Below are 26,107 nucleotides of genomic sequence, written 5' to 3'. Positions count from 1 at the left end.
CCCTTGAAGGAATTGTGTTCTATGGTTCTTCTGTTGGGGAAACCAGGTTTGAGATTTGCAACCCTAGACAGTGGCATCAACATCAACAGACTCATTTTAGGTATGATTTTATCATATGCTTTCCCAACCCTATCCATGGTGGGGGTTGTTTTTTTTCTGTCCTGTGTTTTTCTTACTGTCTATTCCGTGTTTCTCAGAACCACCCAAAAAAGTTACAAAAGCAATTTGGTCAGGGTGAGATTTCTTAAAATGTGGGTGAGGGATCTAAGGTGAGAAAAGCTGAAAACAGTGCTATCATCCTGTGGGGATTATGCAGAGGGAGGGAGGGGAAATGATTATCTGATCTTCCTCCTGTTTTTTCAGCTTGTCCACTTCCTATTTAATTGCTTCCTGGTTTTTTGTCAACAGATCAAGGTAGTGAAATTCTCCTACATGTGGACCATCAATAACTTTAGCTTTTGCCGGGAGGAAATGGGTGAAGTCATTAAAAGTTCAACCTTTTCATCAGGAGCCAATGATAAACTGAAATGGTGAGGAAGAAGACATCTAGCTATAAAAAATCTTTCCAAAAGTTGCTGGTTTTACTTGGTTTTCTGGGACACTGACTAGAATGTCCTTGAAGGCAGGAACTTTGTTTTGTTCTTACTGTATTCCCCAGTGCCTAGCACAGTGCATGGCACTTAATAAGTGCTCACTGAATATTTATTGAATTAATTCAATGAGTATATCAGGGATCAGCAAACTCAAGCCTATAGGGTAGTGTAAATGAGTAAAGAGAGCCAGGGTTATAAATGATAATCCATACATGATATGAGTGGTGACTACTTGGCAAACTAGTGAGTGTCCTTCTAAAACCAGTGGTGGCTACGCAGCTCCAGCTAACCATAACTATGTGTGAATGAGGGCTGACCATTACCAGATTTTCAGATTTTTCGAGAAAACCAAGAAACCTAGATTTTAACAAAAAGTATCTTGATTTTTAAATTGCTTGCTTTTAAACAATAAAGGAGATTCATTTGCTTATGTAACTGGACTAACCAGAATGTGAGATGGGTTTGAAGGTAGTTTGATCCAGCAGGGCCAGCGGTTAGATATGTATCTCTCTCTGCTCTGCCCCACTGTCCACACTGTTGGACATCTGAAGTCTAGCTTCCCTTGTACTTGAAAGATGACTGGCAGTAGCAATGGCCATACCTCACGCCAGCAGAAGTCTTTGAGCTTTCTCTGAACTAACTGTGGCCAAGAATACGTTATACATGCACTGATTGGTTTATGTCTGCATTCCCTGAACTATTCCCTGTGGCAAGGGGACTGTGATCTGGGAATGGGGGTCAATCCTATCCAAACCTTGTGTCGTCTTGAGGAGGAGCAGCAGGCAGTTAAGGATAGAACAATATACCCACCAAAACACATGTTTCTGAACCACTGGTTTTGACCTCTGATAGCCCACTGAAAAGTTGTTTATTCATTCATTTAGTATTTGTCAGCTATGTACATTATGCATTGTATTGTTAGGTTTTGAGAAAAATATTCATTCTTAGCCTTTGTATTTAAATCCACATCATTAGCACAGTGTATAGTAATATATGTGGTGCATGTGCACTCCTAGAGTGGCACTGGATTGGGCCACCTGTTTGAGAGAGGTGCCATAATACTGGCAAGGCCTAAGGATGCCTATGGCCTATGTATTACGTGTGGTAGAAGCAGTGTCTGAACCACATACAGTTCAACCAATGACATTTACAGCTCACTTGAACCTATTAAATATTTCTGAATTTTTTTTTGATTCATCTGTAACAGATTGGCACTCTAACTATTGTAACTCTACCCTGTGTAATGACAGACTTTTGTCTGTGCTTCTTCCATACTGCCTCCTTTATTTTTTTATTTTATTTTATTTTTTTTTGAGACAGAGTCTCACTTTGTTGCCCTGGCTAGAATGAGTGCCGTGGCGTCAGCCTAGCTCACAACAACCTCAAACTCCTGGGCTCAAGTGATCCTTCTGCCTCAGCCTCCCAAGTAGCTGGGATTACAGGCATGCGCCACCATGCGCGGCTAATTTTTTCTATATATTTTTAGCTGTCCAATTAATTTCTTTCTATTTTTGGTAGAGACGGGGTCTCGCTCTTGCCCAGGCTGGTCTCGAACTCCTGAGCTCAAACAATCCGCCCACCTCGGCCTCCCTGAGTGCTAGGATTACAGGCGTGAGCCACCACGCCTGGCCTGCCTCCTTTATTTTAATCTTAGAATATTATTGCCAGATTGATAAAATAACTGTAAAAGATTGTGTATTATTCACATATTTTTCTAAAATACTTCTTTTTTCCCTAAGATGATATTAAAAGGCTTATTGATATTTTTTTCCTTGGTGTTTATAGTCCCACAAAAATTAAGGGCTTCCTTTTCCTGAGATTGAAGATTGGAATAGAGCAAGACTAGAATGAATTTTAAAATATTTTAGGGAGACAAAAAGTGAATGATTTGGGAGATTATGAGGAAAAGGGTGGAGAAGTAAGGGATATGTTGTCAGATTCCAGAATGCCCCTTTATTATTGTTGTTTACTTTTAAAAAGGTGACCCAGGTTGCTCTAGAAATGTGGTTCCCAAGCAGACATTCTACTGAATCATAATCTTCTGGTACGGGACCTGGACTTCTTTTTTTAAACATCTCCCTCTCTTGATTCTGATGTTCCAGTTCCGTCCTGTCACTTCATGAGTCTTTAAACATGGATGCTTTCAACACTTTTTTTCCTTCTCTGTTTTGGACAGGTGTTTGCGAGTAAACCCAAAAGGGCTAGATGAAGAAAGCAAAGATTATCTGTCACTTTACCTGTTACTGGTCAGCTGTCCAAAGAGTGAAGTTCGGGCAAAATTCAAATTCTCCATCCTGAATGCCAAGGGAGAAGAAACCAAAGCTATGGGTAAATGTTTTCCTCTTTCTTTGACTTTTAACTTTCACGTGTGGCAACTTCAGACTTTACACACTGACAAGTTGTGGATTTGATGTGGTTTTGAGTAATCCTAAATATGACTTTTTTTTCCCACCCCAGAGAGCCAACGGGCATATAGGTTTGTGCAAGGCAAAGACTGGGGATTCAAAAAATTCATCCGTAGAGATTTTCTCTTAGATGAGGCCAACGGGCTTCTCCCTGATGACAAGCTTACCCTCTTCTGTGAGGTGAGTCCTTTTACCCCACTGTGAGACTAGCAATTCCCAGACCTGATGGATATTGGTAGACTTGATATATTGTGTCAGGGATGTAGAATGAGAAAAATCTCTAAGTGGAGTGGTGCTGTACAAACATTATTTATGTGACTGAACTACCTCATGATTTGAAGGTTGTTGGGCATCTCAGCTTTCCACTTGTTACTGTGCTTAAAAACAAAGATTATGTGCTATCTTGGTATGTGTCAGTTTTAAGTTGCTTGGGTCAGGATTCTGGCTTTTTTACTGTGGGTTTTTTTTAGATAGCATTTGGAAGGACTTGGTCACTTCAAGCTGAGGTGAATGGCTAGCAACTAAATATGTGTATCTGTCCTTTAAACTTTCTGGCTCCTCCTCGAGTGTGAGGTCCATGCGTGTTTGACTGTGGATCACTTTCCTTTTCTACTCTTCGTTCTAGATGACTCTTAGCAGGAGTTGAGTGCCCGTAGATTGTATTGCTGAAGTAATTATGAAATAGGAAGGTGAGAACCGTTTTCTCTAGGGTGAAGGCTAGGAAAGCTCTCTAACTCAGAGTTTGCTAGGAGAATTAGCTATAGTCAGCTAGGAGAATCCTCTCACCAGCAACCTAAGGGCCTTTCCCAGGTTTATAGGAGAAGCCTTGAAGTAAAATCCTCAAACTAAGAGTGAGTTGGAAAGTGGTTTCTTTAATGAATATACTAATCAGTCATTTCTTGCTATTGTGAATACATTTATAAATACTCACAAGCTCACAGTGTAATAAATGAACAAAATCTCTAGTCAGCTGGGGCGTTAGCGTTCCCTGTGCGTCGTTTGGTTGGGGAGCCACTTCCTGAGCAGCACCAGCTCATGATCATACCCACCATGTCATCATGGGGGAGGGTGCAGTTCTTCCCCAACCGCTAGTTCACTGTGTCAAATAATAGGCTCACACTGTGAGTTCATGACAGTTTCAAAGGCATATCACCACCTGTGTGGCAGGGAAGGGAGTCCCTTAGGAATCTTGCCCTTTTGCAGAAGAGGCCTGGCCAGCAGTAGCAGACTTCTGTATCTTAACAGATTAGTTGCTAATGATTAGAAAACTTTGGAAGTGTGATTTATTAAAATACCACACTATATATGTAAAATATGGTTTGCATAATCACTTTCCCTTCTCCTTTTTAATTACTAAGTAAAAGAAGGAAATACTAGACTGATAGCATCTATATAAATACATAATATGTGGTAGTTGTTTTATGTCTGATGAACTTGAAATTTGAATTCTATCTAGGTCCAACTGGTCACAGATCATATTCCGTTGGCTGAATGAAGAAACGAGAACTATTAGGTAGTTTTGTATGAGGATAGATGTTATTTAAACATACTGTAGTTTTTTGTTTTTTTGTTGTTTTTTTGTGTGTGTGTGACAGAGTCTCGCTCTGTCACCTGGGCTAGAGTGCCATGGCGTCAGCCTAGCTCACAGCAACCTCAAACTCCTGGGCTCATGCAATCCTCCTGCCTTGGCCCCCCAAGAAGCTGGGATTACAGGTGTGTGCCACGATGCCTGGCTAATTTTTCTATTTTTAGTAGAGGCGAGGTCTCATTCTTCCTCAGGCTGGTGTCAAACTCATGAGCTCAAGTGATGCTCCTGCCTCGGCCTCCCAGAGTGCTAGGATTACAGGCTTGAGCCACCGCACCCGCCCTAGACAATAGTTTTAATCTTCACCTATCTTAGAGACTTGTATTTCAGAAAAACTTAAAAATGGTGGAAAATTCTAGTTTCTGTTGGAAATGAAAGCCAATCTTGAAACTGTTCTCTGAAGAAAATCTCCTCTAAATATTGCATCTGGCATTTTAGGCAGTGCCATAACCTTTATTGCGGTATTTTCAAGTCCACAGTGGGTCCAGCTTTTCTTATATGCTTTCCCCTCGCTCCCCAATCCATTCCAGCTGCTCCAACCCCTGTCTTGACATTCTTGATTTGGAAACCAATTGGCCTGCCCTCACTTGGCAATCTCTTATTCTGTGGTTAAGTCTGAGGCCAAGTTCCAGCTCTCTCTCTCTCTCTCTCCCTTCACTTCCCCATATGAAATTCTCATAGGAGAAATCCTGTGGTTAAGTTTAGATTTGCCTTGACTTAGAAGGGAAGTGAGATGACACTTTGGAAATGAGGAGATGTTGAACAGGGAAACGTCTGCTGGGTTCTGCTGATGCCATCGGTTTCTTACCATCGAACCAGGTGTGCCATCTGTTCCTCTCACACTTCTTTGTTGGCCACAGGTGCTGAGTGTTGCTTCTCATACTTGGGCTTATGCCTAGTGAGACTTGTTTCTGTTCCAAGGCTCTCTGTGGACTTAGTAGCATTCAGCATTGCAAGACGGTTGCGTGGGGGTGTATACTGGATGTGTGGGTTTTAAAGATGTCTGCAGCTCATCTAAGTTCTTAGCACTTTTCATAGCTAGATCATTTTTGATGTACTTTCTATCCCTTTGACCTGTTGTTTCCATTCTATCAATGAAATATTTATAAACGAGTTTATTTTAACTTATATTTTATCTATTATTGGTTTAATTAGTATTTTCTTATTATTTAGAGGCCTTTATGAAGTTGTTGTTCACCTAGAAATCTAGGTTCTGAGTGCCCCACTGTGCTCCATTCTGCACTTAGCCTTTGGCTCAGGTACTTCTCTTCTATCCTGATGCAATAAGTACAGTTGTTTCACAGAGTTTTTGATGCTCCCAGAGGCCATAACAGGATTGAATCCTAAGGTGAAACACTGAGAATCATACATTTGTGTTTCGCCTTTATTTCAGTGGTATTACTGTTATTGAATGTTTAAATGAAATTAGATTGCAAACTCTGAAAATGATGAACGAGAGGTCTTGTTTGTAATGTACCACACTGGATTTGCTTTCAGATAAGGTCAGGTGTGTTCAGGGTGGGTGGTATGGCCATAGACACTGGGTTCACTTTGAATTCTCAGTGGTGTTTTTGTCTATTAGGAAATGTGGTGATTCTTCCAGACTGATATTGCATAGTTAACTTATTTGAAAGCATTTCCTAAGTCTTTCCTGAATTGTCCCTTATTACAATCCTTTGAGCTAGGTTTAGTTCTGTTTTCTTCATTTCATGTTACAGAGGAAAGAAGCAGTGCTTAGGAAGGTCAGGTAATTTTTCCTAACATTGTGCAGCAGATTTGTGTCAGGGCCATGTCAGCTCTCCATTTTCCATCTCTAGTCTGCTATACTACCCTAAGTGGAGCTGAATGCTATTCACCCAAGGAAACACAGGCTCTCCCATGTTTTCTTGACAGCATTTACTTTGGTGATTAAGTCCTGGGTGCAGTGGCATGTACCTATGGTACCAGCTACTTGGGACGCTGAGGCAGAAGGATTGCTTGAGGCCAGGAGTTTGAGGCTACAGTGCACTATGATCATACCTGTGAATGGACACTGCACTCCAGCCTGGGCAACATAGTGAAGACCCTGCTCTGAAAAAAATTAAAACAAAAAAAGAGAGAGAGACATAAAACGATGTTAAAATTATACTTTCAATTTTCTCTTTAATAATTTGGTCCACAGAAAATCTTCATGAAATGTGTCCGCTTCTATTGACCCATTTCTTTCAGTATTTATATTGAAAACAAATAGCTGTTAGCAATAAAAATACATGTATTCCAACTTCATTATGTATTCCTTTGACAGGTAGAAGATCCCAGTGGGTCTTTGTGATGTTGCAATTGAAGTTGAAATATGAAATAACATATAAAATATGAAATATCCAGATAGTAGTTAACTCATTTAAAACATCCCTTTCCTTCTCAAACATCTCTCTCACAGCCTGGGAATATGTATTTTTTGCCAAATTTTAAATAAGTAGGTCTATTCACTTTTTTTTTTAATTAATGGATTATTTGGATATATTAGTTGTGCTGTATGAAAATGCCAATATTTGATTGTGCTTGACCTACAAAAATGGTGATTTAATATGTAATATCATTGTAGGTTATAAAGCATGATAATGTAGTAAACCTGCACCACCCCATCTAAGAACATCACCAGTAACTTGGAACTAACGTATATGTGCTTCTCCCCATCCCTGAGACTTGTCTCCCCACTTAGAGGATGATAAATAGCTATTTTGAATTTTATGTTATCATTTCCTTGTTTATTATTTATATGCCGGAATAATGTATTGTTTAGGTTTGCTTGTTTTTGAGCTTTATAAAAATGGTGTTAGACTGTATGTGGTCATCTAGGACTTGCTTTTTTCACGTTATGTTTCTAAAATTTATATTGTGGATTTAACTATAGTTCATTCATTTTTAGTACTGTATAATAGTCTTATGTGAATGTACAATGTATCCATTCTCTTTTGGATGGACATTTAGGTTGTTGCTAATCTTTTGCTAGTAGAAATAGTGCTGCTGCTATAAATAATTTGTATGCAGTGTCTGTTTATTTTTCTTGATTGTTTTTAATTATAGCAAAGTTTAATGTACTTGCATGGATTTTACTTTTTGTGTAGATGAAATGTGCAAGAATTGGCATAGTCTTTGCAGTCTTTTATGAAATTTTCTTAAGAAAAGGAATTGACTTTAAAAGTGAGACCCTTTTACAACTTGAAATTTAGAGGATTATACAGCCTTCCTGAGACATTTTCATGCAGTCATTTATAAGATGACATAAATGTCACAGTCACGTCATCTTCACAGCTGCAATTCTGAATGAGTCTCTATAGTCAACTTTATAGGCATTAAAAAAAATCTTTAGTTTTTCTAAAAATGGTCTCATTTTAGCATCATCATTTGCAGAGGAAAACAATCCCTTTCTAAGTTAAAAGTTTGGGCTCTAAAGACTCATTTGTGAATGCCATTTAAAATTTATTTTTAATTAAGCGTATTTAATATTGGTGAGAGGTGCCAGACATTCAGAGCTCTGGAGACTCCAGGCATCTATATATCTACAGAACAAGCCTGGCTCAGATAGGAAAGGTACATTCTCTTTCCTGTTGTCATCCTGTCTGTGTCCAGAGAGAGAAATTGCCCCTGTGAGAGGTGTCACAGACTTTGGGCCCCACTCATTATCAATTGTGCATCTAACCAGCAGAAGGCCCTCTGGTAACCATAGTTTGCTTATGTGAGATTCAGCTTAGCACTTCTTGCCAATTCATTTTACCCAGTCTACTAAATTGCCATCAAGTGTTAATGACTTTGGGCTCCTATCAACCTGGTTTAATTCAAGCTAGGAACCCAGTGCCAAAAGCATTCTCCATTCCCTTCATTGGCCATCCCAGGAGATTCCTGCCTTTCCCTATGAGGAAGTTGGATTTAATTGGGCTTTTCCTTTTTTTTTTTTTTAAATCAGTATTTTGGAGCTATAACTGGGAACAGGCAACTTCTACTTTTGGTGTTATTGTTATATCAAAGAAGTGAGGGTATTAATATGAGAAAGTGGCTGACCCAAATTAGAGATCTTAGAACAAGAGAGAATTTCTGTGGGATGGTTTGTGCTGGGTCTTGGGCTATTAAAATAATGTTATAATCTGGCTCTGATAAATGTGCTACTAATGCCAAGCACATTCATAATTGATTAACTTGGCTGCTTCATTGCTCAAGACCATAACAGCTAGTTTTAAACAAATGAATAAATTTCTTGACTTAATAGTAAATATCTCACTCCTGCACAGAAGGGACTACAGGTCATTAACTTTGCCTCTAGGTTTATGACTGCGTTTAAGGGATGACTTGCATCTTGAAGGTTAGAAGAAATCTAGGTCATTAAAGACGCTCCTAAGCTATCTTTCTCATCCGACTCAGGAACAGCAAGAATAGGGAGCTAATTCTCAAGGTTTTTGAGTTGTGTTTTGAATTTAACTTTTCTAACCTGATGTGATTATAGGAGATGAACTGTTAGAATGATTGTTAGGCAGACAACTGATCTGCAGGGTCTTATCTACACTACAGCTGGTAACTGACATTTATTTTGTAATGTTACGTGATTTATAAATACTTGTATTTGGTACTCTAACAAATTTATCTGAGTTTCACTGATCCATCTAGAAGTTAACTTGTTTTTTATCTGGGCTGAACAGTTAATTCAGCTGGTTAAAACATGCCCCTGCTGAAGCCATAGTGGGAAGTTGGATTCCTCTACAAACCTATTGTCATCATTCTGTTCCAAAGCTATAATTACATGTGTAGTTACAGCCAGCCATCTTGTATGTCACTGTCACAAATGACTAAGTGTGTAAAAGTTGTGGGATACCCACTGGTTATCCCTACTGGAAAGATCTTCCAAGCCGATTTCTTACTGGTAGTGGGTCAATAGTGTCATATTCATTAAACTAACATTTTTGAGAAAGTACAGTTATTTAGTAGGCCCCATAGAAGCTGCATTTTATTTGCGTGTTCTAGACCTAACTAAAATAAGTGAAGTGCTTTTAGGCGTAAATTACTGGATTTTTTATTTCTAGAGAGTTTAATTTAAATGGTAGTATCTATAGGAGTTGTTTTTAACTTTTTGCTTAAGGCAGAATAAGGTAAATAGTTGAGGTTTATCATTTGTTTCTGTCAGTTTTTTTTCCCTGGCAGCTTTGCACAGATTTGTAGTGCAGGGAGGTGGAGCTTATTAGAAATTGGGGGAGAAGGAGATTTGTGGGTCTCTTTCCCCATTGTCTTGAGATGGTATAGAATAAGTATGACTGTGACAGATAAGTTACTCGATGCAGAGGATAAAGCCTTGATTTGTGGAGGTGGTTTCTAGAGAAGATGATTAACATTAGTATCTGAATGTACTGTAGCAGTAAGGTAAGCGTCATCTATCCACCTGCCAGGAAGAAAATTCCTGGTTAACAAAAGCTTTGGTTTGTGTTTCCTTGTCTTTCACAGGTGAGTGTGGTGCAAGATTCTGTCAACATTTCTGGCCAGAATACTATGAATATGGTGAAGGTTCCTGAGTGCCGGTTGGCAGATGAGTTAGGAGGACTGTGGGAGAATTCTCGGTTCACAGACTGCTGCTTATGTGTTGCTGGCCAGGAATTCCAGGCTCACAAAGCTATCTTAGCAGGTTGGTATTTATTCATGAGGAGCTTGCTTTATAGTTTTGTCGAAACAAGGAAAAACAGTGGCTGCATAATCACCTTTTGAACAATTTCAACTTTTTGAACTCAGCTACAAAAAAAACCCTGTAACTAAATATATTTTTATATTGCAGTGACATTAGTGCACATAACCAAAAAAGCTGCTCACCAGAAAAATAATATTTCTGTTTTTCCTCTCCGTAGTGGGCTTAGGCCATCATCTTAAAGGAATGGACGATGATGTACAAAGGTATTGAATGCCTTTGCACCCCTATAGGGTAGATGTCAGAGTGCTGGTTAAGAGCAGGTGTCAGTCCCTAGACAAGGGCCTAGGATGTAAGGGAGAGGATTCTGGACTCGGTACGAAATACCACCTAGCTAACTCCCCAGCCCTGAAGAGCTTAGCCCATCTAATATAAACACACCAGAAGAATGAAACTGTTGCCCCTGATGTGGAGGATCAGGTGTTGCTCTAATGGGTCCTTGGTCTTTAAGATCAGAGAGAACTGACATCGAGGACAAACTGATGAAGGAGGACTGCCTTCCCCACACGGGAAAGGGTGGTAGTCAGCCACAGACTTCTCTTCAGACCATAAGACCTAAGGGGAGAGTGCATGCAACTCCAGACAACACACTTCTTACCAAGACCCTTAGCTCTATCATTCTAAAATACACACCTGGTAAAACCTCGATCTGCCACAGTCTAACCATTTTCCTGTTCCTTCTCTCAGTTTGGTATTACTGTGTAATGCTCAAGGAAGTCATTAACTCTTAGGTTAGTGTCGCCATGGTTAGCTAGGCCCTCAACACTGCCAATAAATCTTTCCAGATGTATGTAGTCAGCTCCCTTTCTTTTTCTCCACAATAGCTATTTCAAACCTTAACCACTCCTCTTTAACCTCCAGCTCCTAAAGGATGACCTTGCCTACCTCTTCCAAGAGAAGATTGAGGCCCTTTTGTATTCCCTCAACTCCTCTCATCTCACATGCATTCTCAGGGGAGGAGGTGTTCTTCCTCGTGGACAAAGCAGACTATTTCTCCTACATCTGGTCTGTTTTATATCCCATCCTGCCTTCTCAGAAACCTTAGTCTACCATTTATACCCTTGCTGTCCGGTATCTTTACCATCTCTGTTTCTCTTATTGTCTCTTCACCCTTAGTCTGTTATTCTCTCTCTCTCTCTCTTTTCAAGTTAGCACATTCACTCTCTACTTCTTTCCTCCCACTTATGCTCAGATCACCTCCATGCTACAAAGGCAGTTTCCCAGAGTTACATGATCTGCTAGTTCCTAAATTTGAGAGACTCTTTTAGTTCATATACTATTGGACTCTTCTCTCCTGGTTTTCTCCTGGTTCTCTGGCTGCTTCTAATCTGTGGCTTCCCTCCCTCTTCTTCACCCATCCCTTTAAACACTGGTGAGCCCTAATGGCCTGCTTCAATTCTGTTTTCACTCTCCTATTCTCTCTGAGTGGTTTTACTTATTCCCATTGCATCAGCTGCTATCTATCTACTGATGACCCTCTGAGACATATCTGCTGCTTTGGACCGTCACCCTTTTTCTTAAAAGCACCAGTCCTTTAGCCTTTAATTGCTGTAACATATTTATTTAGTACCTCATAGTCTATAACCCATCTGAGATAAGAACAATGAGAATTAATAGTCTTTTGCTATAGATTAAGAAATCGAGGTTCAGAGGTTCAGTGATTTGTCCCAGATTATGTGGTTAGAAAATGGCAGAGCTAAAATTAGTCCTTTCTGACATAAACCATAGGCCAAAAGTTGCAATTCTCTGTTAGCCCAAAGCCCTACTACATAGTCTGTCTGTTCTGTCACTCTTAGGTAATGACTGGTAGTCTCAACTCGGACCATAACCCCTAATTGATTCGACAACATGAAAAAATTTGAGTTCTTAGCCATTTTATTACTTTTCCTGGTTGAAATTGTTTACTTACTTTTCATGGTGTTCATTGGACTAGAAAAGGCATGGGTTAGAGCACTGTTTCTCAACCTTTTTTCATTATTCCCACTCCTAAGGAGAAAAACGAAATTTAAATTCTCCCTAATGAGAGAAATTAAATACTGAAAAAGAAGATTTTATCAGGTAAGGTGCTTTGAAGGTCCATAAATCATAAAAATATCTTAAGATTTTTTTTCTGCCTCGTTGGGGCAATATCATCTTCATTAAGAATGCATAGCTTGGAAGGACAGACAACCTGCCATAAATGAGCATGCACCTCATCTAGTTAGTGGGTGCCATCCTGCCCAGTTCTTGACCTTCTTGCTGTGTGGTCCCCAGAGGTGGAGAAAGCATGGGGTCATTGTTCCAGGCAAAACCCCCCAGGTATTAGGACACCCTGTTTGACCATGGAGGACCTTCCATTTGAACCCCAAATCTATACAGAGAATATATTAATAGTACTGTTATCCCACATAGATTACTTGAGTAATTTCCTTAAAGTATGAATGGTTAAAATAGAACTAATAAGAAATTATTTTGAAAGTAGTGGTTTCTTTTTTTCCTTCATGTATTATAATTCCTCATTAAAATAGATGAAGACAGGAATTTTATAATTCTGGTATAATTTGAGGCTAAGGCCCTTTTGTGTAGCAGTGGGACAGGAGAGAATATGATCTCTTCACCATAGCTGGGAAGAACCAAGAGATTTCAATGTGATAACTGTTTCTGTTTGTTCCCCTTTCACTTTGTAGCTCGTTCTCCAGTTTTTAGTGCCATGTTTGAACATGAAATGGAGGAGAGCAAAAAGGTATGTAAGAGGATGAAGATGTGGCTTTTTAGCCAGGTGAATAGTCAGACGATTTCACAGTTTGGCTGCAGATTTATTTTCCTAATTATTTTTTTCTTACTGTGTCATTAAAATAGAGTACAGGTCCCTGAACAGACACATTCTGAGAACAGAGAGAGGTGGTCTGGAAATACTCTAGATAAACTGGACTCACCTATTCCCCAGGCAGATCATCCAGATAGTTTCGGGTGAGGGTATTTAGACGTGTGTTTCTACCAGAAAACTCAGGAAAAGAAAGGTGAAAAATCAAAGATACAGTTGTTTTACTGCTGTGTTTAAGAAAACAAAGATAGAACATATGATGGGAGAAAAGTCTATTATAATCAAATAAGGCAAAGAGAAATTTTTCATTCATGTTAGATTTTAAATGTTACAAGCTTCTCTCTTCACCAGAGCTTAAAATTATAAAAATAGTTTAGGAATTTTTTTCTGTTGGAAGGTTTCTCATTTTCAGTTTTTCTGGCATAGAATCGAGTTGAAATCAATGATGTGGAGCCTGAAGTTTTTAAGGAAATGATGTGCTTCATTTACACGGGGAAGGCTCCAAACCTCGACAAAATGGCTGATGATTTGCTGGCAGCTGCTGACAAGGTGAGATAAGAATAGAAAAGTAATCAGAAGACTAGAAGTTATTGTGACCTCTTGAGTTTTAGTCCTGGTTTACACATGTTGTTCCAGCACGGTTGTTCATAGCACCTTTTTTTTCTCAAAAGTGTCCTGCTTTGAATAGTAAACTTATGTATGCTTACCCTAAATATGGAAAAGAGGGATGAGTTTGATGTTTACCTCTCTTCTTTTCCCCATCTCAACTTTAACCAGAGTGATAGTAAAAATTCAGGTAATACTAATGTTTGGATTGTGCTTTATAATTTTCAGAATGTTTGAGTTTATTATCTTATTTAAACTTTGTCAGTAAGAGAATACAGTCAGCCCTCTGTATCCATGTGGATTCAGCCAACTTTGGATCAAAAATATTTGAGAAAAGAGAAACACACAACAATACAACAATAAAAAATAATACAAATAAAAAACCAATATAGTATAACAACTGCATAGCATTTACATTGTGTTAGGTATTACAGATAATCTAGGGAAAGTATGTCGATTATGTAAAGTATGTCGATTATATGCAAATACTACACCATTTTATATAAGGGACTAGAGCATCCGTAGATTTTGGTATTTGGGGGGCTCTGGAACCAATCCCCCAAGGATACTGAAGGATGACTGTAATCTTTTACCTAATGTCCTAAGCTTTTACCTAACGTTAGCATTTTCAACTTTTACCCGAGTAGTTTCTGAAATGCACAGTGTTTCTTCAAAATTATAAGATGATTAATAATTCTTTGGGTGCTACTACAGTAAACGTATACTTTGTAAAACACATTTCTATTTGAGAGATGTTAAAGTGTAGAAATAAAAATGTGGATCATAGAATCAAAGAAATATGGTGATTACCTAAAACAATAGGTCAGTAATTCTGAAAATTAGGTGAAATATCATCAGATATTAGATTGAGGGGGAAAGGTCTCTGAAACACTAAATTTAAACAAGTCAAACAGTTGCTGTTTTCCTGCAAGATGCCTCACTGTAGCATGTTAATGTGCACTGTGAATTTTCTAAAGGGGAATACAATAGACAGCATTTCTCCAATTTAGTTAACCCTGGAATCCTTTTTTTTCAAGGATCACCTGGAGGATTAGTGGTCCCCAGAACACACCCTGGGACACTGACTTCCATTGTGTAGGTGCATCAGAGAGAGCTCAGTGGCCTGCCCTCCCAGGCCCTGTGGTCTATGGAAACACCACCTGTAGGAGGAAGGATGAAAGGATTGGTATTTACCCTGGGGAAGCTTTTTTTGTGTTGGGAGGCAGGAGCGATTGGTGTGAGGGTGTTAAAAGGGCTTATGTCCTTGCCAGCAATAGACTCTGTGAGAAAGAAGGTTCTCTGCTGCAAGTGCCTTCTTCTTGTCTAGATGCTGCAACATCCATCTGAGGGAAAAGAATATTCTGGCCTAAAGGCACCAGAGCCTTCCCAGGATCTTCTCCTGGGGATAGTCTCCTTCTACCTGCCTTTGAGGACAGTGCCCATGTTTATAGTGGAGGTTTTATCTTTATTGATCGGCTTTTTGGAGTATTTGTAGAGGATGGGGCATGGAAGCCCAATTAATGCTTCTGATAAAGAAGACTGGAATAATAACTATATCCTTCTTATCACCTTTCAAGGCTTTATTAGTACAATTAAGCAATGTGAAAATCCCATACCCTTCCAGTTCACCTCAATTCTGGCCAAGGGAAACTTGCCTTTAATGGAGACAATAAGAAAATATTCACTGCAAGCTCTGGCAAAGTAGAAGACATAGCCTCATATCTGCCTTTTATAAAGTTAGTATGATTCTGCCTGACCTGCCCTCTGATTTTCAATGAAGTGGTCACTTATGCTTACACACATCAGGTATTAATCCCCCTCATCTTCTAGATCCCAGAAGGATAAGTAGTAGTATTGCAAGCCCCACCCTTAGACAGAAATACTAAGACTCAGAGTTGTACATTCATAGAGCCAAGGTTAAACTTCTGTGTCCCTGGGTTTTCATTCTTGCTCCTCAGCCCATTAACCTACTGCCAGCCGACTGTGAGTGCACAGGGCATGGGATGATCTGCCTGAATTGCCATGCCAAGGATGGAGTGTTCAGAACAACATCTTATGTTTTTAACAGATAAAGTTGTTGAATCACAGCAGTGCTTTAAATTTATGAATGAGAAGTAACTGAAGGGTGCGTTTTCAAATTCCATTCAGACATTCCCATTAGACAGTCTTTGTTCCAAGCCTATTTGAAAACATTTTTACCTTTACACCTCTTTGTGAGTTTTAGGAAAACAGAATAAGATTTCTTTCATGGGAGGATCTAAACACCTAGAATTTACCCAAGAGGCTGAAACAGCTTCTTCTGAGCTTTTCCAATCTCCTGGGGACATGTGTAATTAGACCAAAAACAAAACAAAACACGTTGGCCAGGCCTGGGAGACAAAATTTCAATCTCTTGGGTAAGTACTGCCATTAGGCAGGTTTTTCAGAAACATAATTAAGAAAAAAACTTTGTCCCCAAGGGACAAGAATGGCTACTTTTGTCTAATTATGCAGTAGGGATCAGAGCTATTCACAGTAAAAGTCCTTTTAAAAGAATGTATTGAGCAAGGATAAGAGGAATAGTCTGGGCAGCACTGTATAAAGCCTGAACATTTACTCAACCTTTTCCAGCCTTTTAAACAAAAACGGCAACCTCATTTTTTGCTTGTCCATTGTCATTCTTGTTTTCTGTTGAAACTGTTTTCCAGTTACTCAAATGTAAAAAATTAAGCTGCACCAAAACCAATAAAACTGTCTTTTTGCTGCAGGAAATCACAGTGCCAGCAGATATGCCTCCTCACCCAGAATTCATAACATTGAAATTGTCCTAGTTTGATTGCCATAATTCAGCCTGGAGGGGCCTTGTGTCATTGAGTTCTGGGGCCCTCCAGATGGGGCCTATGGGGAGACTGTGCATAGCCTCAAAGCAAGCCGTTCTCCTGTGAACTGATTAAAGACATTTTATTTTGTGCCTCCTCCTATTTCCTTCCTCTTTCTTATCCCTGAAGTTCCTTAGTAAGTTCATAATCTCATATTAGAGAGCAAGTAGTGGAGTTGCAGCAAAACCAATCAGCTAGATCAAATGTGCCCAGCATTAACCTAGGCCTTCTATTTCAACAACATTTATGCCCTTTACTTGGAAAATAGAGGTTTTTAAAGTGAAATTGGAGTCAGGGTCTCTGCTGCTTTGTCCTTTTACCCCAAGAATCTTAACCTCAACCCCAATAAAATAGGACTCCATTTATCCTTTTCTATTTAAAAGGAGACCTTTGGTTGACCCTCATTCAGGAACAACTAGTGGCAGAGATGTTGGTGAAAGTCACCACAGGGCTCCTTTTCACAGCCTGCTGGGCCAGTTGGGATGTCCTGCTGGGCTAGTGACAATGGTTGAGTAGAAAGGGCTGTGCTTCACTCTAGTCTGACTCTAAATAAAAGGATTGCAGAAATTTTAAATGTAATGTCTTATTGACTTGAAGCAGTCTAACGCCTCATTGTAAGGGTAGGTGGTAATGGTTTAAGAAAGACTTTAATCACAGTCAGGAGGTAGAGTAAACTTAAGGATGTGAGTCTGCTCTGTAAGTGCCATTTTTCTAATAGTTAGGCTGTAGAACTTGGATGGCAGCTCCCCAGGTTATTTTAGCTGTCTTCATTTCAAGCTTAAATACCTAACCTTCGGAGTATGGTTATGTTTTATAATTGCAGTAGTAGCTTTTCATGGTCTGTGTAGTTCTGTTCAGGTAATGCAGTTACATGATGGTACAGCTAAAGAAAACAACTTCAGTAGCGCTCAGCCTCGAGCCGTTGCTGCTCTGACTACAGCAGTGCTTGTGTTTTACAGTACGCCCTGGAGCGTTTAAAGGTCATGTGTGAGGATGCCCTCTGCAGTAACCTGTCCGTGGAGAACGCCGCAGAGATTCTCATCCTGGCTGACCTCCACAGTGCAGATCAGTTGAAAACTCAGGCAGTGGATTTCATCAACTAGTGAGTTGGCATCTTCAATTCTTCTTTCAGAATAGTTGGATAGCTAAAGAAATAAGAAAGACTTTGAATTAGTGACTAAAACAGACAAAGTAGCTTCATTAACCTTTGGATAGTAAGTACAGAGTTTTTATCTTTTCCTTCACTTGACAGTATGGAAAATGGTTTTGCTTTCATGGGTTGAATACTGTTGGTGAGTAAAATGTTTTACTTCCTTATAGTGATTGGGACTGATGAAAATGATAACTTGCTGGCCTGAAAAAGCTGTGTGCTTTTGGTATCATCTTTAGTTCACACTCAGTGACTTAATAAAAGACATAAAGATTTCAAGGAGAATAGAAGTGTTTTTTACGAGTTAGTAAAATTTATCTAATGTTCAATTGTGGAATTGGAAACAGAGAAGGAGTAATCAATAGCTGCGGTTGTTAGGTACTGTTTGGAGAAAGAAACATTCATTCCACTAGGTCTGTTCCTTCATCTTAAGTGACAGATGACCTGGCCATATCACTTTCTGAAATAATTTGAAGGGGCCAAGACGAGTTGTGACTACAATCCCATCTTCTCAGTGGGGCATGTTCTTTTCCCTTTCCTAATGGGGAACAAAAGTTGGAAAAAACCCAAGGAAGTAAAGCCCTCACAGCAGCAGTTCTGGGGTGAGATAGATCTAAGACATTCCAGGTAGATGAGTGAACAGTATTCAATGCAGAAAATGCCCAAGGACAGGAAATAATGTCCTCTAGGTCTAGTTGTAAGATTGTTTCTAAGGAGTTACAGACGAAGCAGAAGGGGGAGGGACGAGATCAGTAAATGTTAGTTTTATTGAGTGTTCACTATGTGCTGGACACTTGCTTGGTGCGTTTTAGATATTGACTCAACCATTGAAGAAGTGTAGTTATTATCTCCTCTTTTTTGATAATCAAATAGGCCCCAGGCTATAATCAGTTCTGTGGTGACAAGACTGGTAAATGGCAAAGCCAGGTGGAAGCTCAGAGCTGTCTTACCAAGGGAACCCTTGTGCCTTCTCTTTACTGGCCTCGCCTGTGAATACAAAGAACATTGACAATGTTGAGAAGAGCCTGAGGAACCGTCCATTTTTTGTTTTGGGGAGTTACAGTGGCTCAAAGTCCTGGTTTTCGGAATTAAAACAGCCACAACTCAGTCACCAGTCTACACATTGTCTAACAAGCAAATTCTCGTGCATATTAAGGGTTCTGTTTGAGTGTTTCTTGCATTGATACCCTTTACACCAAACACTAGAAAATTAGGCTATCTAGGTAGCTGTTCGGTCCATCTTTTGCTCACTCCCTTAATAACCCTTCTCTCCACATTTCTCCTAGTCATGCTTCGGATGTCTTGGAGACCTCTGGGTGGAAGTCAATGGTGGTGTCACATCCCCACTTGGTGGCTGAGGCATACCGCTCTCTGGCTTCAGCACAGTGCCCTTTCCTGGGACCCCCACGCAAACGCCTGAAGCAATCCTAAGATACTGCCTATTGTAAGACTCCGTTTATTTTCCAGAAGCAGCAGCCACTCTTGCTGCCACTGACCACCAGGTAGACAGCGCAATCTGTGGAGCTTTTACTCTGTTGCGAGGGGAAGAGACTGCATTGTGGCCCCAGACTTTTAAAACAGCACTAAATAACTTGGGGGAAACGGGGGTGGGGGGAGGGAAGGACCCAGGACTCGGGGCTATTCAACCTAATGAAAATCCTGTTGTTGCGTCACTGTGTTCCCTTTGGCTTGGCCGAGTTTGGTACCGTGGGGATTCAGTTTAAGGCGCTGGCCCCGAGGACATCCAGCTGGTGGTACTTCGGAGAAACCTGTCTGCATCTGACTGAGCAGAACAAATCGTCAGGTGCCTGGAGCAAAAAGAAAAAAAAAAAGAAAGGACATTGAGTTTTAAGAGAAGGGAAAAGGAAAGAAGAAAGGATTTTTGCAGAATTTCTCAAAAATCAGTTTGTGGATTCCAGTGGTATTTATATTGAGAGAAACAAATTTTCGTCCTTCCAACTGTGCTAAAACTTGGATATTTGTGAAAACTTCTCACCACTGTACAAGTATCAGAATAGCTCTCTTGTTGTGTTAGCACTTATTGTTTGCAAGAACAGAATACATCCTTTTATCCTTTTATGAAAAATGACAAGTGAAGGCGAAAGGGGAAGGAGGTTATTTGATCTGGAAGATGAGTGTTTTGATGTGGTGGCTTTTGCAAAGATCTTTATGATGTTGAAAACTGGAAAAAATAATTCATCCAGAATTCATACTGTCTTGACAAGAACCATGGTTCTCTGTTTTTAGATATTGTGGAAAATGTTTTTTGGCATTTTTCTCTGATTTTATTTCTCCTCCTGCCCCCCTCCCTTTTTCTAAAAAACGAAAACAGAAAACATACAAAACAAAACAGAACAAGAAGAGAAGAGAAAAGGAAATTTTATTATTAATGCTGCGTGAAAAAAATCCCAGCCCAGATTGCTCAGCTGTTCATACCTGACTCGCCACCTGCTTAGGAGCCAGTTCTGTTCCTTCTGATCAGCCCCTCTTCCTACAGGGGAGAACTTCCAAATGTTAATTTTTCTTTTTGAAAATATAAATAATTACTATTTTGTACCGTGTGGTATCTCTGGTCTTTTGTTTCACTTACTTGGCTTATCTCTTGGGTCTGAGTTCCTTAGGGGATTTTGAAGTCCTGGTTTGATCCATCAGCTTGCAGAGATTATGTTTGAAATGTCCAGTAAGTAGTAGGGATTTAGTGAGTCTCCATAACCTCGAGCTTCCTTTGTAAGCTATCAGCATCTGCCAGTCTGTGTCCTTGTTGAGCATCTCACAGTCCACGTCCTGCTGAAGGATCAAGCCCCTACCTCTGCCAAGGCAAGTAATGGTAGTGGGCTTTTTCTGTACCCTGTATGTTTAAAGACCTAATCCCCATCTCCCTTCTCCTAACTAAATATAAAAAAATGCAGAGGACGTGAATTTGGAGATTTAAATAAAGGGAAATTACTGTCTCTGACTGGTTGGTTCTGTCATTGACTTGATATGTTTCCAGAAAAGTTAATGTCTGAACTCCAGTGAGCTCATAAGAATGCTCTGGGGCTCCCCGTCTGCCTTTTTCATAGCACTGTTAGGACAATGGGGTACACTGAAGAATGCACTGGCCATTTGGCTGAGGTGTATATTATTTGACCTTAAATGGAACTTAAATTTCACCTTCCATTTCCCTTCAATGGACTTGAGCCTTTGCAAAATTTCCAATTTTCATTTATCTTACCACCTCTAGAATGGATAGATACCATCTGTTATTAATATAATCAAAGGCAGGATTTGTTTATTAGAAACCACTCCGTTGTACTTCCTGGTTTCCTAAGTGTCACCTATACGAGGAAGTGCCGAGTTCTCCATGTGCTGGCTGCTGTCCTGTGCCTCCGTGATCCTGGCATTCCAGATCAGCCACAGATCCAGGGATCGGGGCAGACACAAGTCTTCTCTGCCCGTATTGTCTTTCAGGTAACTGCATTTGCTCTGCAATTCTCAGTTTTCAGTTAACTTTCATATACGGTATTTCATTTGAACTTCCCAACAACTTGATGAGTTTGGTAGAACAAGTGAGAGACAGCATCTTCCCATTTCATACATGAGAGAAATTGAAACCCAGAGAAAAGACATGCTTGAGATCATGCAACTATTGAGTGCCAGATTTTCTAATGTAGTATCCTGCAGATTATGAAATTAACTGGAGGGAAGTTCCATTTCTGAAATGTTTAGGTATGAAACTGGAAGCAAACCTTCCTTCCTGTAGGAATAGTAAGAACAAAGCTCTGGAAAGGTGCCTCTGCTGGCCTGTTCTTCAGAGGTTCCAGGAGGACAAACTAGACTAAAGATTTGCTTTCCTCTTCATTCACAGAAAGCTGTGGGGGCTGGGTGGGTTCAGGGAATATGCCCTGAGGAGGGTAGCAGTCCTGGCACCCAGCTCCTAGCGGGATGAAGGTCTCTTCTGGGATTTTCAATATTTATGGAATTTCCAACGTGGGCTTTACTGTGGGCACAAAAGCATTCGAATTTCAGGTTCAGGTGAAGCTGCTTGCTGCTTCTCCTGTCATTATTTTATTATTTCTGGACATGTTTGTTTTTGTTTTAAATGATACAGTTGAAGCCATCTGGTTATGACAACATCAGAGCCCCAGCATACTGTTCATAAACCTCCCACTGCCGCAGCCCCCTCCCTCAGCTCCCCCACATCTGAAATTTAATTCAAGTTAACTCCACAATCTGGGGCATGTGCTGTCACTGCAGAGATGTCCGTGCCAGTGGAACAGTTGGAGATTTCAATTCCACAAGGATATGGCTTATTTATCAAAACAATATTTCAGGCAAGTAGTTTCACAGAACCTTTGGGGGGTTGCAGTTTCGATCCAAATGGATTATCTGGCATCATTCCTGTCTCCCCTTGTTCCCTGTTGTCAGTCCCCCTATACATCTGGCCACCCATGGAGGATTTTCCCCATCCCTATGTAAAGATTAAACCTCTGCATCGTTATTAGGCATCTCAAACACCTTTATGGGTTTTTAAAAATGTGGGTAAGATATGGCCCTCTTTTCTTTTTCCGTGGTAAGAAAGGCTGCTGGCCTTTTAAATCTTAAAGAGCTTCCTTTTTTTTTTTCTTTTTGTTTTTTTTTTTTTCCTTTTTTAAATTACAGCCAGGAACATCAAGATCTTTCTTAGGCCAGAAGATCTCTGGCTTGACCACAGCTCTGCGCATTCATTTGTAAATCTGGTTTAAATCTATTGTGGGATCTCCATATTGTATGAGTCTGTGCAGATGAAAGGAAACAGCTTGTATGTTTATGAGCAGAACAACAAACAGAGAGGGAGTTGAGCTGCACTTTGAAACTGACTGTTGCTTTGTTCCGGCTCTTCAGCTCCTGTAAGAGGACATCTAAATCCCCCCAACATGACTGTATTGGATCCTTTGGTTTCTGTTTGTCAAAGACAAATTCTTGGCTAGAGCCCAACCTTATTTTCCACAACTAATTATCTTTTTAATCAGTCTGAGCCCTGTGTGTTTCCTTTATCTCATGACTTTTCACTGAACTCTGCCCTACATCATTTAGATTCATTTCTAATGGTTTGCTGACTAATCTAGCATTCAGGTGAGTATCATTGGACTGCTTTTTATGTACATATATGCGCAAGGCGGATGTGTTTTCCCCCATTTAATTTCGAGGTGACTGTGCCATGTTGGGGCCTTTGACCCAACAGGTAGACACCTCATGGAGACAGTTAGCAAGAAAGCCAATGTAGGATGATCAGTATTTGGGATAATGAGCTGGGAGGACCAGAAGCTTTGACCTCCAGATGAGAACAGAAACTTGAATGTTGTTGACTGATGGGATCTTTATGCCGCTAAGCCATTAGCAAGATGATTGCTCCCCCTCTGTAAATCCTATAATGCTGGAGTAGAAAGTGGCATCTGGAATACTGTTTGGTTCTGATTTTTGCAGCTCTAGGAAAAAAAGAATTTTAGACCTGAGGGAATTCAGTACAAGCAACAGAAATGATTAAGGAGTTGAAAGGGGATCAACTTCAGGGGAAAATTGTTATGAAGATAAAATATTAGTAACTCAAGTATGGGAATATAGCCCCAGTACCCGCAGTTTACAGATCTCACAGGAGTTCTGAACATTAGCTGGCTTATCTTGTACAACTCCTGTTCATTCCAATTGTGTATCTTGGGAAGGTGGTGCTATAACTTCCTCAAGGTCACTCAGTCTGGCTCTGAGCCAAGAAACAACAGAAGGCCAAGGAAGAAGCTTTGGGGCTTGGACCCAAAGACCAAAGAGAAGGCAAAAATGCCTGGTAGAAAAGTGGACACATCCATGCGAAATGCTTACTTGAAATGGGGAGAGCTTTAGCCCCTGCGAGACCCTTAAAGGTGAGCTCTTGACAAACCGAAAGAAAAAAGAAGGGACTCCACATATTTCACCTTCTTCTCATGTCTGAGAAAACAGACATCCAGGGATGTGAAGTGATATGCTAAAGGTCACAGAGATTAAAGTCCAGACCACTGATTGAGCAAACAATTGCTGAGCACCTAGGAGGGTTCAGACATTGCGCTAGGCTAGGCCTAGGGTGGAGGGTAGGGGTTTTGCTCTACCAGCTCAGTCTAATGGAGAAGGCAGAAACAATCAGAGAGTCCATAGAACTGAAGGCTGAAAAGAAGCTACTGAATTTAGCAGTAAGGAGGTCAGGGGTTACCTTAGAGTGGTTTCAGTCAAATGGTGGAGGTAGAAGCCAAGACTGATGAGAAGCAAACATAGATTGAGCACTTTGCAGAAGTTAGGCAGAGAGAGAGGAAGGGAATCTCTTCCACTTTTAAGAACTTTATATCTCAATCTTGCCAACACATTTTTTTTTCCTAGAAGTAATGGTGTACAGGTTTTTCCATAAAGTATGGACACTGTAGTAACTGATATTTGTAATGAAAGTCGTGTTTATAGAAAAATTATAGCTTCAGTTGAGAAAGAAAACAAATACCTTCAATCCTTACACAGTTTTGAGAATGATTTCCTACAGACATGTTTCTTAGGAAACTTCTTCAGCCTATCCATCTTCCAAGTGAAAGTTTGCTTCACACCTTAAAATGTTTTCATGGGCCAGTGGTTTGGTTCAGTGGTGTGCTACTAAAGGTATAATGTTCGGTTCCCAGATATGTAACCCCGATTGGTAGCACGTACCAGTTTCATGGTGTAAGTACTGCCGCCGTGGCTGATTTCAAATTACCAAGGTGACGTTCCTGGACTTGTAGGTGGGAAGAGATGTACAGCACAGCGTCATCTGTATCTCCATGGTGGAGATACAGTAGGTGGAAACAGCCTCGAGAGCATAGATGTACTAGTAAAATGTAGAATAATTAGGAAGAGGTGGATTTTAACTACTTACTACCTTTACTAATTGTATGTTAATACAATTTCATTTTTAATTATAGATGTTTAACAGCTCTCAAAATTCCTGAAAATTGTACTGATTGGCTCTAGAGAGCCCGTTTGAACCATCTCCATCCAGCACTCCCCTGGTTTGGTTTCAAATTTGTCCTCCGACACTTGTGCGCCTTGTTATGTCCTGTTATCCCATAGCACCTTAAAACGCATTTATGTAGTTTAAAGGCAAAATGAAATACTGGCTTTTCAGAAATCTAAAGATACATTGACATTGATACATGAACCAATAGCCACATTACATATTTTACTTTCTCTCGTTAAATTAACACATTTTCATTTCTATCTCTTAGCTTTATGGGAAGTGTGTGTTTTATTGAAACAGTCGTGAAAAATAGGCATCCCACCTGACAAGTTATCCAACATAATCTTCAGTAATTCCAGGGGCTTGTGGTCCCCATAGTGCATCCTTCCTGCTCCGTTACTCTGAACAAAAGTTTTTTTAAAAGAGAAAGCAAAGGGCATCAGAGTGGTCAGCATGCCTGCCAGTGGACGATCCCCACGGTCTCCGCTTCAGCCAGCACTTGGGAACCTTGGCCTTGGTTTGGCTGTTTAAGAATGAGTTTCCACAGCCCTTTCAATAGTTCGTTTATACGTTCGATGTACAATGTGCCAAGACCGTGCTGGTTTCTAGGGTTACAACAGTGAGTGAAACTAATGCTCCCTGCCCTCGTTAGAGATGAGAGTCTCATGGGGAAAGAGTATCCTTAATAATTCCACAAATGAACAACATCAAGGCATGGTAAGTGCCCTGAAGGAAATGTGCGGGCTACCATGAGAGCCTGTGAGTGGGACTGATCTCTTCTGGGGCATCCGGAAAAGCTCGCCTAAGAAAGCAGCTTTTAACGTGAGAGCTGAAGGACGAGGAGGATGTCAACTTGGGGAGGCACATTCCGCAGAGAATTTGCCTCCATAAAGCCTGTGGGCAGGAGGGAGTTTGGTGTGTTGTTCTAGGAGCCCAGGGAAGGCTGAGTGGCTGGAATGGGCAGAGGAGTGAGAGCAAGTTGGAAGCCAGCCGTGGCAGGACCTCCTTCTTAGGTCGCGTTAGGATTAAGGTACTTAGACCAAGAGCAGTGGGAAACCCATGGAGGAGCTTTAGGCAGGAGGGGATGACAAGATTTGCATTTTAATAAGATCTCTGGCTGGAGTATAGGAAAGTTAATATTGGGCTTGGGGATGGAAGAGGCAAGAGATAATGGAACTTGAAGTAGAGAGGTGGCAGAGCTGGAGAAAAGTAGATATATTTGAGAGAGATTTAGGAGGCAAATTTGGCAGAATTTGATGATGAATTGGAAAGAGTAAGGACGAAGAGGTTTCTGGCTCATGTGACTAGATGAATTCACCAGAATAGAGACCCATGGGAAGACAAACACACTTAAGGACAATTAGGTCATTGATTTTATTTTACCTGTTAATTATTAGATGCCTTGAGAAATCCGATGGAGGTATCACGTGACTGTTGAA

The 26,107-nt window shown here is 40.3% G+C and overlaps 1 protein-coding gene across 2 annotated transcripts in view; it reads left to right on the top strand.

The window, feature by feature from the left end:
* The window catches only part of SPOP (speckle-type POZ protein), a 69,685-nt gene extending 49,027 nt beyond the window's left edge, over positions 1-20,658 (top strand). Inside the window, exons 3-10 of one of the 2 annotated variants that reach the window (XM_012661398.1) lie at positions 409-530; positions 2,770-2,921; positions 3,051-3,178; positions 10,053-10,230; positions 12,954-13,009; positions 13,517-13,639; positions 17,514-17,656; positions 18,991-20,658. In XM_012661398.1, coding sequence (XP_012516852.1) covers positions 409-530; positions 2,770-2,921; positions 3,051-3,178; positions 10,053-10,230; positions 12,954-13,009; positions 13,517-13,639; positions 17,514-17,656; positions 18,991-19,135 — 1,047 coding nt within the window. In that variant the 3' untranslated portion in view covers positions 19,136-20,658. The remainder of the gene's footprint in view (positions 1-408; positions 531-2,769; positions 2,922-3,050; positions 3,179-10,052; positions 10,231-12,953; positions 13,010-13,516; positions 13,640-17,513; positions 17,657-18,990) is intronic. The other variant, XM_012661406.1, reaches the window with a different exon arrangement.
* Positions 20,659-26,107: the final 5,449 nt, after the last annotated feature.

This window comes from Propithecus coquereli, unplaced genomic scaffold (genome assembly GCF_000956105.1).
Source record: "Propithecus coquereli isolate 6110/MARCELLA unplaced genomic scaffold, Pcoq_1.0 Scaffold119, whole genome shotgun sequence".
In the NCBI taxonomy this organism is placed as follows: Eukaryota; Metazoa; Chordata; class Mammalia; order Primates; family Indriidae; genus Propithecus; species Propithecus coquereli.
The sequence above is the reverse complement of the archived record's forward strand: the minus strand, read 5'-3'. Positions and strand labels throughout refer to the sequence as shown.